The sequence below is a fragment of the Melanaphis sacchari genome, unplaced genomic scaffold (genome assembly GCF_002803265.2).
Source record: "Melanaphis sacchari strain LSU unplaced genomic scaffold, SCAv2.0 Contig54_pilon_pilon, whole genome shotgun sequence".
NCBI classification, from domain to species: Eukaryota; Metazoa; Arthropoda; class Insecta; order Hemiptera; family Aphididae; genus Melanaphis; species Melanaphis sacchari.
The window spans coordinates 1,587,241-1,603,269 of NW_020271380.1; the positions used below are offsets into that span (position 1 = coordinate 1,587,241).

At 26.2% G+C, this 16,029-nt stretch overlaps 1 protein-coding gene across 6 annotated transcripts; it reads left to right on the forward strand.

Moving 5' to 3' along the window:
• The first annotated feature begins 233 nt into the window (after positions 1 to 233).
• LOC112599732 (sodium-independent sulfate anion transporter-like) lies at positions 234 to 11,901 on the forward strand. Of its 6 annotated transcripts, none has more exons than XM_025346778.1 (12): positions 234 to 362; positions 2,483 to 2,599; positions 3,287 to 3,534; positions 3,935 to 4,351; positions 5,755 to 5,962; positions 6,905 to 7,057; positions 7,557 to 7,718; positions 7,810 to 7,950; positions 9,542 to 9,687; positions 9,811 to 9,975; positions 11,355 to 11,515; positions 11,597 to 11,901. In XM_025346778.1, exons 2-12 carry the CDS (start codon positions 2,494 to 2,496, stop codon positions 11,655 to 11,657), a joined length of 1,968 nt encoding a protein of 655 aa, XP_025202563.1. In that variant the 5' UTR covers positions 234 to 362; positions 2,483 to 2,493; the 3' UTR covers positions 11,658 to 11,901. The 6 variants fall into 6 exon arrangements, 5 of the variants coding, with proteins under 5 accessions (XP_025202563.1, XP_025202564.1, XP_025202565.1 ...); XM_025346779.1 differs by lacking the exon at positions 234 to 362 and adding an exon at positions 2,304 to 2,329; XR_003114959.1 differs by lacking the exons at positions 234 to 362; positions 11,597 to 11,901 and adding an exon at positions 10,873 to 11,138 and having other exon boundaries at positions 2,338 to 2,599; positions 11,355 to 11,445.
• The last annotated feature ends 4,128 nt before the right edge of the window (positions 11,902 to 16,029 follow it).

A 16,029-nucleotide genomic window follows, 5' to 3' on the forward strand; every position in this document is an offset into this window, starting at 1 on the left:
TATTATTTTAATCAAACTAATTAAAAATCTGTACGTTAACCACATTGTTCATCTGAATTGTCCATATTAATAAATAAGCCCTCTTTTAACTTTTGATCTTTATTTTTATTAATTTATTAAGACCAAGAATTCTTTTCGTGATGCCAATTAATTACTGTATTGTGTAATTATTTTGTTTTCCAATAATGATGGGTACACTGAAACAGTTAGTTCACACTATTGTGGCACGTACTTATAGTTAGAAGTGGCATTCATTATCAATGGTCGACATTTACAAATTCGAATATTCAACAGGTCTACACGTTAAAAAAATATACAGAAAATTAATATTAATTTTAATAATTGTACGCCGATAGTTATTAGTGAGTATTATTTGTTATTTACTTACATAATAACAAACCTATCATGGTAGAAATTATACCTTTTTATCAAATAATTTTATAGGTGTTTAATATCTTTATTGTACGTATACCGGATGATCCATTTAACGTAAGATATTATTATTTCAAAAATATAAATGTTTTTTAAGTCATTATTCTTTTTACATGATTTGAAGTTTTCAATAACATCATTTTTCTAAAAACCAAAAAAATGTTACAACCATTGTTATCGTTATTATTTTGTAATGACAACTAGAGTACTTCAATATACCTACAACAATTTCGAACAGATAATTTATGAGTTATAACTTACAAGTATTTAAAGTTTAGATGAGTATAGTGGAGTAACATAGCAACTTGAAATACTTATACCTATATAATAAACTATTTGTACAAAATTTGATTTTTATAGATTTTATAAACCAAAACACTCCAAATAATATTTTGCTCCAAAATATGAGATTAAAAATATTTGTTTTCATATAAAAAGGTAAAATGATAACGATAAAATAGTTAAAAATATCACCAAATGGATCACCCCGTAGAATTTCTCGAAAATTAAATATATTTTTAAATATGTAAACATTACGGGCTATTATAGATGCATTGGTAGTTATAATTACATTACTATAAAAAATAATACACACAATTTTAAAAAGTTCAAATTTTAACATTTAAATCTAGGATATCTGATCGTATAGTACGGTTCAAGTGTTCGAGTTATTTTATTACGTTATATAGATTTTGTCCATGTTATTTCTCTATTTTTTTTTTATTTTTTTTTTAATATTTTTTGACAGTAATATTATAGCCATATTTTTCATTCACAAAAATCTAGTTTATGATTAATACAATAATCGTTCTTAATTTATGCATAGTAAAAATGTTAACATAAAAAGTATTAGTAGTAATTAGTAGTTAATTACATATAAATGTATTTATATGCACTTTTCTTCGTGTATAATTTAATACTTAGTAAGATTTGTTTCGTAATAAAATCAACATTTTACAAAATACGTGCATACATTAATGTCAAAATTATGATATGTTGCGCGGATCACGTTTTATCGCGCTACAAAATATATTATTATCACGGAGAATGGGTTATCAACTGTGTTAAGTGTAACATATACCTCTGTAATACAATTGATAATTATAATGCAGAGAGTCAATTTAAAATTTAATTTTTTCTCGGATCATATAATAATTTTGAAAAAAAACATAAGGTTGTGTGATATACCACATAAAAAACTAATTTAAATAATATTTACAATAGAATTTGGGTGTACCTATCTGAGTATAATATATAAAATATTATAAAATTTATCAAATGAGAAATATTTTAATACCAGTGTCATTATTGTATGAGTAATTTCAAATCGGACAAACGATAATGATAAACATTAAGACATTAAACGTTTTGTATACATCATGATATTGCAAGTGTGTATGTCATATTATGATACATGCTATACAGTCGTATACAGTAGATAGGCAAGTATGCGTCTAAATAAATCAAATATGGTGCCAGAAAAAAAAAATGACACGATTATTTAGATAATTTCGTTAACAAGACCGTTATGCCAAATAATATGTCTGCACATTACAATCTCTACGACTTGCGTTTCGAAATAAATAGTCGATCGTTTTTCGAAATAAATCCTTGAAAGTTCACTTTTTACACTGCCTAATTTTCTCTACTTATATTGACATAGTTTTTTTTTTCAAATCGTTTATACTCGTATTTTTTTTTTTTGTTTTTTATACTTAACGTTATAATTTATAGGTAACCTACTACCTTCTATAGTATAGGAGGTATCCCACTCCGTCGAATTCAAATTCAACTATCACTTATAAACAAGTCACCTAACCGCTTGTGATAGTTTTACTATTAATTGATAATACATTAATACCTAATAAAAAGATTAGCGTTTTTATTACATTAAACAGTAACTATTTATTCTTATTTAAATATTTGTGTCTGTTCCACAATTTCTTGTGTATTTACATGGTCTCAGTCTCAAACGCTTTTATCACTGTTTTACAATAGAGTGTAGCTATAATATATATAATTTATGTCATTGGATATTGTGTGCTTATAGTTTGTAAATAAATGGACAACCTGAAGTATGAACACGACAATGGCCCACAACAAAATCCAACTGTTAACAATGGCAATTTGCAGTTAAATTATGATACACCAATCAACGATATTATCTGTGAGTATCACATAAAATACTAAATTACTTAAATCTCGATTTAACTGACTTTCGAAAAATGTATTTCAACTATGATAGTAACTAGATCAGTAAATTAAATTTGTACTAATTCAATTAATATTTAATAATATCATTTAAAGTACTAGAATATATTGAGAGAAGTCGATTTGATTTCAATATCGGTATTTTATCTAAAAATTTAAAATAGTGTTTTTTATTTTTAAAATATTATAAGTTCAACATAAATTAAGTAGTATTTATATAGTTATTACAGTTGTCTATACATCATTTTTATAAGGTAGGTGCACTCACGTAGACAATAATTTCGGTACATTTTTTTAATAATTTTGATCTTGGTTATTAATTTTATTTCTAGCCTTTAAAATAAGCTATATCGCTTTAGTATCGATATAGATATAATGATAATTCATCGTCATGAATTTTAGTTATATGTATATCAATCATTTTTAATTATATCATGAAATTGTAATTTTCAAAAATATTAAGAATGTAAACGTTGAGAATAAAGTATAGAACTCTAAATAAGTTAAATTTTACATTCACGATTCTAAAATTTTTAAGTATATTATACAATGTACTCGGTTATAATTTGATTGAAATTTATTACTGTCAAAATAAAATGAAATATTATAATCTAAAGTATAAATGCATTTTTATTTTTCTTAGTGACAGTGGATGACGTAGAATTGTCAAAATTTACTTCTAACCAGAAGAATACATTTATCCAACATACCAAAGACGTCTGTTTAAAAAATGTATCCAACTTTATCAAAAGAAAATTATTTATATTGCAATGGATTCCCATTTACTCAGGTGAAGACTTTCTTGGCGATCTCTTAGCCGGCATTACGATCGGCTTAACTGTAATACCTCAATCAATGGCATTAGCCAGCATAGCCGGCATACCAGCTCAGGTACATGAAAATTAGGTCCACTGCAATAGGTATCACGTTTTATACAGACATAATTGGGTAAAATTTAATTTTTACAGCAAATTAATATATATATTTTTTTTAAATAAAAATTTCGTAAAGTATTTTATACCATACTATACTTACATAACTTCATTGATAGAGTAAAATAATTAAAATAATATATATTTTTGAAAACAATTCATTGTTGTACATCAATAATATAACTATCAATACATAAATAAAATAAAATAAATAGAAAATTTTGTAATACTTCGATATTGTTCATACTTATTATATCTTTTTGTAATGATACGTATTTAACTGTGAATATAAATTGTGAAACATCACATATTTTGTACCAACTTTTTATAATTTAGTGAAAACAAAATTTATTTTCTAGTATGGTCTTTACAGTTCCTTTGTGGGAACATTTATTTACTTACTATTTGGCACAAGTAAAGTAGTCCCTATGGGACCCACCGCCATTGTGGCACTGTTAATTAACAACACAATCGGAAACCGAGGACCGGCGTACGCGACGCTGCTGTGCTTCCTGACGGGTTTCATTCAGGTACTGATGAGCTTCGCTGGCTTGGGGATCATCATCAATTTTATATCCGTACCGGTGTGCTCGGGATTCACGTCAGCTTCAGCCATTCTTGTCATTACTTCTCAAATGAAAGACCTGATCGGCGTCAAGGGTGGCGGCGGAAACCTATTGAAGATGTGCCGAACTGTATTGGAGCACATCAGTAATATCAGCATAGGAGACACGATCATGGGGATTGCATGCATAGGAACGGTTATGCTCTTGAAGGTATAAAATATTATATAATAGTGTATGGTAAGAATTTATACATCATTTCACTAAATACAAATTAAATATTACGTTTTATTATAAGTAATTCAAAACAAGAGCTTTTGTGACGATAAATAACTGGTTTAAGTATTGCACTGCATTGATAAGTATTAAGCATATATTGTTTAAATTTCAAATAATTTTATGCACATACCAAACTTGGTACACCTATAAGACTATACCTGTATACTATAATAAATTTAATTTTCATTTATCAAGAGTATATAATATTATACCTAATATTATACATACCTATTTATTTTATCATGTATTAATGTGTACATTTTAATTAAATATTAATTACAAACAATCAGGATAACACTATTTTTAGTGAACAATAATTTAAATGCAGTAATAGAGAATGTTATTATCTATGCATTGTGTATAATACTAGTGTTTATATAACTATATCATATAAATGAATAAACTCAATACTTTAACTATTATAAAATTATTATCTATAAGCACTTACAGTTATATTATATTGCTTGTTACACACATTTTTATAGATAATATCAACGCATATCATACATGGTTTCCATAAAACTTTAATACCTCTTAATTTCTAAACAAAATATTTAAATAATATAGATACTGAAAAGATGTATCTTCTTTATTTTTGACATATTAAAACAGACCTTGTAAATCCTTTACCACTTTCATTATTTTCATTGTTTTCTATCAGATAATATGATACTTGAGCTGAGTGTGTAATCTATTCTTATTATTATATCTCTCACCGTTATATCAAACTATCTCTGTGTATTTTGTTCTGTCCGGAGTTTCCAGCTGGATTTTTTTATAAGGTGCCATTCTACAAACTACGTACCTTACCCATTCTAATTTTTTCTACTTAGAAATTAACAGTTTGCCATAAATTATTTTTATATTGTCGGTGTTTCTCATTTAAAAAACTTTTAAATTCTTTCTTAGCTTTTTATTTGAAAACATAGCTGTTATTTATATTTACCCGTGTTGTACACTCGTATGGTACTATGAAGCGCAACTAAAGGGTAGGCTGGGTGAGCTGAGCCCCACGAGTTACTGTTACCATGAATAATTTAACACATGACAAATAAATTTCAAGTGTGCTTATAAGCCATACGTATATGTAATATATAACTTCTGATATCGTACATTACTGGCAATAAGTGTTAACATACATTTTATTGCAGCGATATGGTATATCTATAATTATTTAAAATTTAAAATAATATATCATGTTGAGTGTTTATTAATTGTAATATAATTAATTTTTTTTAAGACGTCTGAAATAGCTAATAAAATTATTAAGAGTGTTTTTCCAACCGTAATTTTACTATAAATATATAACAATGAATAATTATATATTTTTTAATTAGGCATTTAGTACAAAGCGGATAGGTCCAAAAGAAGAAGAATTACAAACCACGTTGCAAAAAAATGTAAACAAGCTCATCTGGGCGATCGGTGCATTTAGAAATTCATTTGTAGTTATCGTATGTAGTATTATTTGTTATTGGTGTGTACATAAGACAAACCATGATATCACATCAGATTGGGCACCACCAATCCCGTTCAAAATCATCGGTATGTAAATTACCAATCTGTACTTTGTGCATTATATAATATAATAAATAAAGTTAAACGTTATTTAGTAGGTACGTACAATATGGTAAAAATACTTAAAATATTGATATCAAAACAAATAACTAATTTACGAATATCATATTTGAGAGTATAAATTATTATATATTTTCAATAAATTCTTTAATACAAAAAATGTTATTATAATAATTTTAAATTAGAGAACGAATTACTTTTAAAAAAATTGCTTGCATGCACAATGTTAGTAAATTTTCGTAATTAAATTTATTATTAGTTACAATATATAAAAATACCAAACTATGTACAATAATGATCTATATAATATATATTATATTCAATACTTAAAAACATTTAACTGTAAGCAATGCATCTTTTTTTACCATAAATTAGTAAATATACAAAATATTAAAACTAATGCATGAAAAAATTGTCATTATTTTTTATAACTTACTTGCAAAAAATGATCACAAACATAATATTTAAATAAATTAAAAAGGTACTTACTAGCAAATTAAATTCTTTCCTGATATCTAGGGATAACCTTATCAGTTTCTATTGAGTGTTAATAATTTTAAATAATATAAATTAGAATACAATTTATATTGAAATACTTAGTAAATTATTACAGTATCGATTAAAAGCTGTTTTATTGAATCCATATACTGTAACTAGTATAACTGTACAATATGCATTGAAGTATAGATTTTCCTAATTCCATTGAAACCTATCAAAACTAAAATATATATTTATTTCAAAATAGTCTACATAATATTGATTGTATACAGTATCAGTATATTAATTATATTTTAAAATTAAGTTTACAGTACACTTTATCTTAAAATATTATGAACTCTCTAATAATTTAATTATAATAACTACCAATTCCAATTCTAATTTATAAATCGTTTCTGTGAATTTTTCAAGGCAAAATACCCCACGGATTGCCGCATTTCCAGTGGCCAGAGTTTAGCAACACAAATGAAAGTTTTTTAGACATGATTTTCTTCATGGGCTCAGGCATTATTGTGATACCACTCATATCATTACTTGAAAACATATCCCTTTGTAGAACTTTTGGTAAGTCTTATATAAATATAATATAGTATATACATTTACCGTTATTATGTAAAAAGTGTAAAAAATAACTAAATTAAATATTACAATAAACAATTTGAAAGTTTTCTAATCGAGGGGGAAAGGCTCAAACCTAAATTGTCGATTATAGTTTAAAATAACAAAACAAGTATCAGAAATTCAGAATTATTGTTTATTTTACATTTTATTAGAGTAATAATTATAAATACCCCTAGTTCTGTATCTTTCCATTTTCCAATTAATCCGCTAATGAGTCATGATTCAACTATTATTAAAACACTTTTTACAATAACTACGGATTTTTAATAAAAGTATTTATAATTAATTTGATAAACCGTAGTATAATATTATATGCTACATTTATTATTATATTTTACACAATTTCTAGGCGAATTTTTAACATTATATTTCTAACCTTACTTTGTTCGAATATATTTTACAAATTTTTCGGATAAAAATTAAACTAATGTGTATATTTTAGCGGAAGGTAAACCAATAGATACGGACCAAGAATTATTGGCAATCGGTATGGCGAACATCGGCAATTCCTTCTTTCACGGTTTTACTGGGTCTGGAGCTATCGCTAGAGGAGCACTCAACTATTCGAGTGGCGTGCGCACGCCCTTAGGAGGCTTGTACACAGGTAAATTTTTTTTTACGAACAATTTATGTAAAGATATGTTGTTGCACCATCACGTGTTTGCCAAAAAATTGTAATGGAATTTAAAGTTTAGGACTTACTGTTATGGCGGCATTGGTGTTTTTGACACCATATTTCTATTATATACCGAAGACCTCGCTAGCGGCCGTTATAATCGCTGCCTCATTTATGATGGTCGATGTCAAGATGGTCAAGTACGTTTACAAATCAAAAAGTACGTATATTATGAATATTTTACGATCACGAATTATAATTACACAATACACATATATAATGATATAATGATCGTAAAAATTGGAAAATACGAAAATTCGTAATACTTATGAAATACAATTAGTGCACGCGTAGTTAATTGTTTATAATTTTCCAACAAGTATTATAAGTAATTATAACTACGCTCGTGCCTCCTCCGACGAATAAATTATAAATAATAATAAAATTTAACACGTTTTTACTTTTGGAAAAAATTGAGGATTATCTATAGGTGCTTTTAAAGAATGGTCAAAAAAATTGACCAGAATATATATCAAAGAATACTACGCTTATATATGGACTTGAATGTAGGAAAGAAATAAACTAAAAAAATAAAGTCTCCAGAAAAAAATCTTCATGACAACTATACTTCATAATATTAATAAGTACATAGCCATAGTCATCCATATATAGTTATCTATATGTATTTGCATATTTTTACATCATAATAGTCAGTTACCATTGTATAAGTTATCAATAAGTAATAGATATAATATAACAAATGATTATACAGGGAATATAATAATTTATAAATTAAACATTGTTAAAACTAATGTTCGCGGAAAATATTAATTTTTTTAATAGCGATATCTATTTTGATCACCATAATCAGATAAACCTAATTTTTTAAGTAATTTTGATTTATCAATTATGGTTCTAAATTAAAAATTGACTGAATCAAAGCCATTTCCTTTTTAATAAATAAGTACATTTTTGCGATTCATAAACGAGTTTATTTATGAATGTATAAAATTATTTACAATTATTTATTATTGGTTCATTTCTGAATGTTTTTACATATTTTTTTTTTTTTAAATACGTAAAAACGGTATAAAAATTTTACACTATATTAAATGCCAAAATTATAATCAGTAATTATAAATAATATTATTTTTAAAATTCTTTACCAACCTATTATAAAAGTGATTTATTTTACTTAAATTTATAAATATTCAAACGCACGGTTATTAAAATACACAGACCCCTAAGAGCACAAGGATAAGAATACAGATACCCGACAATTCATTATACGTGTAACAGCAACCTCCGCATAAAAAATAATCTGTAAGTGATATTTAGATTTAAGTAATAGATAATATACTGATATTAAAATCTAACAAATATTCTTGATTCATTTTTATCAGTATAAGCGTAAAATAAACAACAAGACAGTTGGTCAACTATAAAAAAAAAAAAAAAATGAAACGCTTACCATTATGTGTAAAAGTAACGCCACACTGAGATTCAAATTCAGTTCCATAATTAATATATACTTACCGCGTAGAAATAAAAAAATAAAAATTGTTACAAATTTGAGAATATTTAAAAGTTTCAAAAATCAGAACTTGAATAAATTCATTATTAAATGGAAAATTGAAGTGAACTTGTTTGGTAAATTATTCTGAATGTAGGTATAGAGGTATTTATACTTGTTGGTACACGTCAATCGTAATACGCGATTTAAAAACAAAAGACATGATTATATATATTATTATTATTAGGTAGGTACTGTCATCAATGACATCACAATTCACAATTAATACTGCCCGCAGAAAAAGATTTGGTGCTCATGTTGATCACATTTTTCGCATGCTTGTTTCTTCCATTGGAATACGGCGTACTCATGGGCATCGTCGCGAACGTCGGGTTCATAATGTACAGTGCTGCTAAACCCAAAATATCCATCCAAGTTCAAAAGGTTGGATCCGTAGTGGACGTCAAAATTAAAAAATAACAATATTATTATAATAGTTATTATACATCAATCGTACCCATACGTATGATTTTGAGTAGTGAACTTGTTATTATTATTTTTTCATAGAACCGAAACGGGATAAAATACTTGTTGTTGACACCCGACAGATATTTAATATTCCCTTCGATGGAATACGTACGGCAAACGATAACCAAACACGGTCTCGCTCTTGGGATTCCAGTAGTCATCGACGGTTCCAATATATTCGAGGCAGATTTCACAACAGCAAACGTACGTACCACATATTACACGATAGTCGGGAGTAAGGAGTTTGCACGAGAAGTAGAGTTTGTAGCTGCGTACCTTGAAAACATTTCTTTTCAGAAATATAAAAAATAAATAACACTAATCACTATGACTTTTTGTCTTGATACACAAAAAAATATGTAGATAAATAAGAATAGATACGTGCAGTGGTTTTTTAGAGAGAGACCGCAAAGTAATGTGAAAGAGAGACAATGGTGTATCATTTTCAAATCAAACATTCTATAAAATATTTGTATTATCTATTTTAGCATTTCAAACGCTTAAATTAACGTTCAATGGTGGGGTGCAGAGGCGGGCCATCCATGCAATTTTCCGCAATCCATTCACCGCGCGACAAGTTACCGCCACTAATTTCATCCATAATATCACACATTACATCGATATATTAAAACTAACTCTATCGAAAGATCGTATAAAAAATTTTCATCCTTGAATTTAAAATTTATTGAAATGTTCAAAAAACATGGATTGTTCAACAATAAAATCCTTATTAAACAATAATAATTTATATTGTAACATTCCACAGTTATCAAAATAAAATATAAGGACTTTGATGAATTATTATAAACAGTGTGTGATAACTACAAAAATAGATAAGTAAAAGATTTTTAGAGCAGTTTAAAAATGTATAATATACTTCAATTGATTAAATTATAGTTAATTTTACTATAAATAATTAAAAGATTAATAAATTAAAATAAATTAATAAACAATTATTACACTTGACGAATTGAATAGTAAACGCGGTAAATTGTAGGCGGTGAACGCACCAATTCTGTGCATCCTCACTCAATATCCTGCCATAATCGAATCAATTTCAGAGTGTCGAGTGAAGTTACGAAGGAGAACTGATTTTCGTAGAGCCACGGATCGTTTTCTCCCAGGACAGAGTATATTTTCGCGGTGAATTGTCCGCGATCTGGTGGACGGCGTTCAGAATATCTTAAAAAGAGGATTGCACACGTCTATTATGTTGTGATATTATACTCGTAAATATCACATGATGCTTATCTACTCATATGTGCAACTCTAGAACATAGAATATTTAAGAAATCACAGATTAGTCAATCAGGTCTCGGATAAAATATCCAAATTGTTCAATGAACGGTTGACAGCTCAATATTGTGGTATTAAATAATTTTAAATAAAAATATTATCAATATTTATTTTGTTATTCTCAATAGTAAATGGTAAATGGCAATAATTTAATGTGAGAGTTCTGCTTAATTTTATCGATTTCTCATCTTTCAAACTGATTTTAAACTACAATAGCTAATTATTTACTACAAGCCAAACATAATTTTGGTAATATTAAATTTTATAATTTTTTTAATGATTTTCAGGTATTTTCTATGATGTCACAGGACTTTTTAAAAAAAGGTCAATTTCTATATTTATTTAATCTAAAACCCAGCGTAGCCAATGTCTTTAAAGGAATAAAAAATTGTAATATTTATTTATGTGCAAATAAAGACGAGTTAGACGAACTGCTAAGAAATCATTTGTAAGTATTTTCAACTTTTTATAAAACACCCATGCTCTAAGCGATGTTTATTTAATTGAAATATTTAATATTATTTTTTAGTGGACCGTCACAAATTCAAGAACAATATCAAAACGAAACAATTTGGACTACAAAAATGTAAACTTAAATTTAATGATCTCTAAATAAAATACAATATATTAAAATCAATTAAATTAAGGATGTGCTTGACAATTTAAGACTTAGATGTTTTGATAACAAAACGAGTTGAATGTAATTATTTGATCAAGATATGATATCATGTACAAATATAATCGACATGTTCTAGTACGTAAAATGAAACTTATAAGCCTATATTTTATTAAATTTTATAAAGGAGCGTATACTTATATACGAATTTTTATCAAACGGTGTTTTTTTTTTCATTGTGTATTTTATATTAATAAATAGATCAGTATTATTATAATATTTCATTGTCTTCGTGAAAAAAATCTACAATTGTTTTAAATCAAATTGAAAACCTATAATTTCCGAATTCAAAAAATATTAAAATATTAATAACTCACTCGTTTGGTTAGTAAAATACCATTTGTTCAGTTCATTATAAAAACTTTAATCCTTATAGGTCCCAATAATTTTAAATTCAACTATAATTTTTTACTTGATTATTATACTTAAAAATAAATACTCATGATATTTCTTCTATTAAAAAACTTTTCGTTTCTCAGTATCTCGCAAACCTCAACTATCTCATTTTTTAAATTATAACACTAAGCGCAGTTTTCCTGTACAACAAAAAATATTGTCCCACGGCGTTTTATGTAGACAATTTAGCAACACTTCTGTCATGACTCATGAGCCTATATACAATTATAAAAATAATTTATAATAATATAACTATTATTGTCTATACACAATTGTAATAATTTAAAAAGACGTTATAATATTTTATATATCGGGGTTCGATTATATGCCTTTAAATTAATTACAAATCAATATATTACCCTTCTTCTTTTAACGGCGACTTCTCTATTAATGCTGTAGTGAAGATTGAGTATGGCCGTAACACGTTTGGACATAAAACGATATTTTTACCTGAGATTCGGTAGAACGATTGGGATCACACATTTAGATACACTTTTTTTCAGACCCCAAAAATCAATACAACGTTTGGGTAACAAAATATTTTTAAAATAATACTACATTTGGATACCAATGTTTAGGTGCAAATTTTTTACTTTTATACTTTTACACTTTATTTTTAAAACTTATTAGAGTTACCCAAGAGACACTGCGAGGATTCATATTCTCCCAAAAATGTTTATTATTTTATTTTTATCATTAATTATTTTATCTTACATATGATAATATGATAACAAGTATATATATTACGTATAAGTTCGTAGTCGCATATACTACGATAATACTCATAGAATATCTAATCAAAATAATATAAGTAGGTAATTGATATTAATTGGTTTAGAAATAAAGTATATCACTATCGTAGATCACGTGTTTATAAAGTGTACCCTAAGGTGTCTTGTATAATATGTGTATTTTGTACCCAAACATTCTCTGATTTACCAAGTAAAATTATAAAATACCTTTTATTTTATGTGTCCAAACATTCAACGGTCCGAGTATGTAGTAAGGTAACCAGTGTATATTAAATAATTACAAGACTTAAATAAACTTATTAACTTTATTGTAGTTTTTCAATACATGAATTATTTAATAAATATTTAATTTTAACTATGAACAACTTTAACACTTACGTCTTCTTGTATATCCGATCTGCATAGTTTTTTACACTCGCTTGTGATCGTCTATATAAAAAGATGGTAAGAACACTTTTCCTTTTAACCAGCGGTGACCGACCTTTTTATAGCTAATGTCTTGTATGTGTGTGCGTGTGTATGTGTGCTATCTATTGTTCTTATAATTTTATCTTATTTAATACTAACGACTTATAACTATAGGTTATCATAATTGTTTTAAATTATTTTATTATACTGTATTTAAATATTTAATTTTAATTATATATAATTGCTTAGACGCACATCATTACATAATGTTTATAGTTTAATGTTTAATATTTTATAATATTTTATTATTTACATTTTACTTGACAGCTTATATTAGAATAACGATTAAAATTTAAATATAAACTATTTCTATTTTAAGTGGTGTTTTAAATGACGTTTATATTAGGTGAACGCTACTGTTAGACCAACACCCCTCTTGAGAAAACTCGCAGCCTAGTTACTAATATCTTTTAAAAATATGAAAATACAATAATTTAAATTATTTTCGATTAAACGTCTATAATTTTGTAAATATTAAAATTATAAACATTTAATATTTAATTGAATCTTTATAATAAATAATTTCTATGGATAATCAACATAATGTTAATAATATTATATGCTTAATTATAATAACAAACTTTTAAAATTAACATACAGTATTTTAATTTATCGTGTTATATATAGTGATTATAATATAATTTGATATAATTATTACATACTATTTTGAATTCAGTAATTCGCAAAAAATTTTGAAATATAAAGCAAAACATACGAGACTGGTACCTACCTACTTTAAAATACACTGTGATGATAAGTATAAGTTTTAAATTATAGCTTTATATGTTTTAAACTTTTATGTAGCCTCCAAAAATGCAAAATAATTCCTTTATAATACATATAAATCCACAAATATTTTATTTATACTTTATAGCCATAAGTCCGAGAGTAACATCGGACTATCGAAGGTAAAAATAATCTTGCGTAATACGTAGAATATATTTGTCCTCAGGAGCTATTATGCACCTAAATAAGCTCTTCAAAGATGTCTCTTACCCATACGTAAATACATAGTTTTAATATATTGTTATAAATTTTAATATTATGATAAAAATGATACGTATAAGACAAGGTTAAACAACTTAAAGTTACTATTGAAAATACATTTTTTAAAACTTTGAAAAATAACGGGCCAAAGAACATAGACAACAATAAAAGGTCATAAAATATATTAAAATCTACAGTTAATATTTATTTATTTATTTTTACAATCAATTTAAATATCAGATTTGAGGATGTGTAGCTGCAAATGATAATTTAGCAGAATTGACTTTTACTGTTTTGTAGTAACTCTTTATGAGATTTCCTAGAGTTTCATCTGTTGGGTAATTTTTTTTCTTTAATTTTATATGCTTCATTTTAAAAAACGCAAATTTACATATACAAGTAATTCCAAACATGTATAACATTTTTAATGTGAAATTTCGTATAAATTTATATTTTTTAATTAGTATTAATGTTCTATTTTCGTCGTCGAGTTTTATGAAGTAATTTAATAATGTAGATAACACGGACCATATAAAAAAGGTACACAGTTAACCTTGAAGTTGTCAATCTCTGATATAAGTGATATAGATAGATAAATTATAAATAATAATAATAATAATTCGAGTACCAATGTACAAATTCAAGTAGTCTAGTATGACTCTGGTCTCTTGACTAGTATGACTAATATCTTCAATACTAAGAGCTATTGTGTCAACAAAACCATAATGTATTAATATGCAGGACTTCAGAGACTATGGCACTATGCCATTAATGGCTATTGTCCAATAATATGTGACCTACCGTCAAAATTTGTCTACTGGAATTATTAATCATAGTGCTATAATATTATGTAGACCTACTATATGATAATATTATTTTATTTAATGAAATGTCCAATGATTGCAGATAAGATTATATTAATAACGGTTATTGTACTTGAGAATCTTGAGAGACGTCATACCCGAATGTGTTATTTCCATCTTACAAATGCATATCATATCAAAATATACGTTCAGCAGTTTCAAATTTGTGTATTTAACATAAATATTAGTGTAAATAATTAGTAAAAAGATTATTTGTGTCCTCTCATCGGTATTTTACGGAATTTTGATTTTTAAACACGTTGTACGAAAATTTAAAATATTAATATTTAAAAATGCTCATAATCCACTTAAAAATTAAAATATCATAAAAAAAAACCAACGAGAGAACACATAATATAATGTTCTTATTTTTAAGTTTAGCAATATATCATTTCATTCTAATATTTAAGCTAAACACACAAAATTGAAACCGCTGAACGTAAAAAAAAATATTATATGGTATTGTATGCGTTATTTATAGTGAGGCGGAGACCACTCATACGGGTATGACGTCCTCTAAAGTGTAGGTAATCTATAAACTATAGTCCATAACAAATTGAAAGCTGTTAAAACAAAATTTAGGAAAATATTTATTTTAGAAAGTTGTAAATCTCCATTAGTTTGTGTTTCCATATCTTGTGCTAAATATTTTATAAATAAATAATCATTGTGATTTTTAATTTCCATGCAGGCCTTTGTGAACTATTCGGTAAAAAATAAAAATGACTTCTTGAATACCTATTTCTATGGAAACCGTTAACTATGGCGTATTACCATGACATGTCAAATTTTTGCAAAATATAGATACAGCAGTTATCAC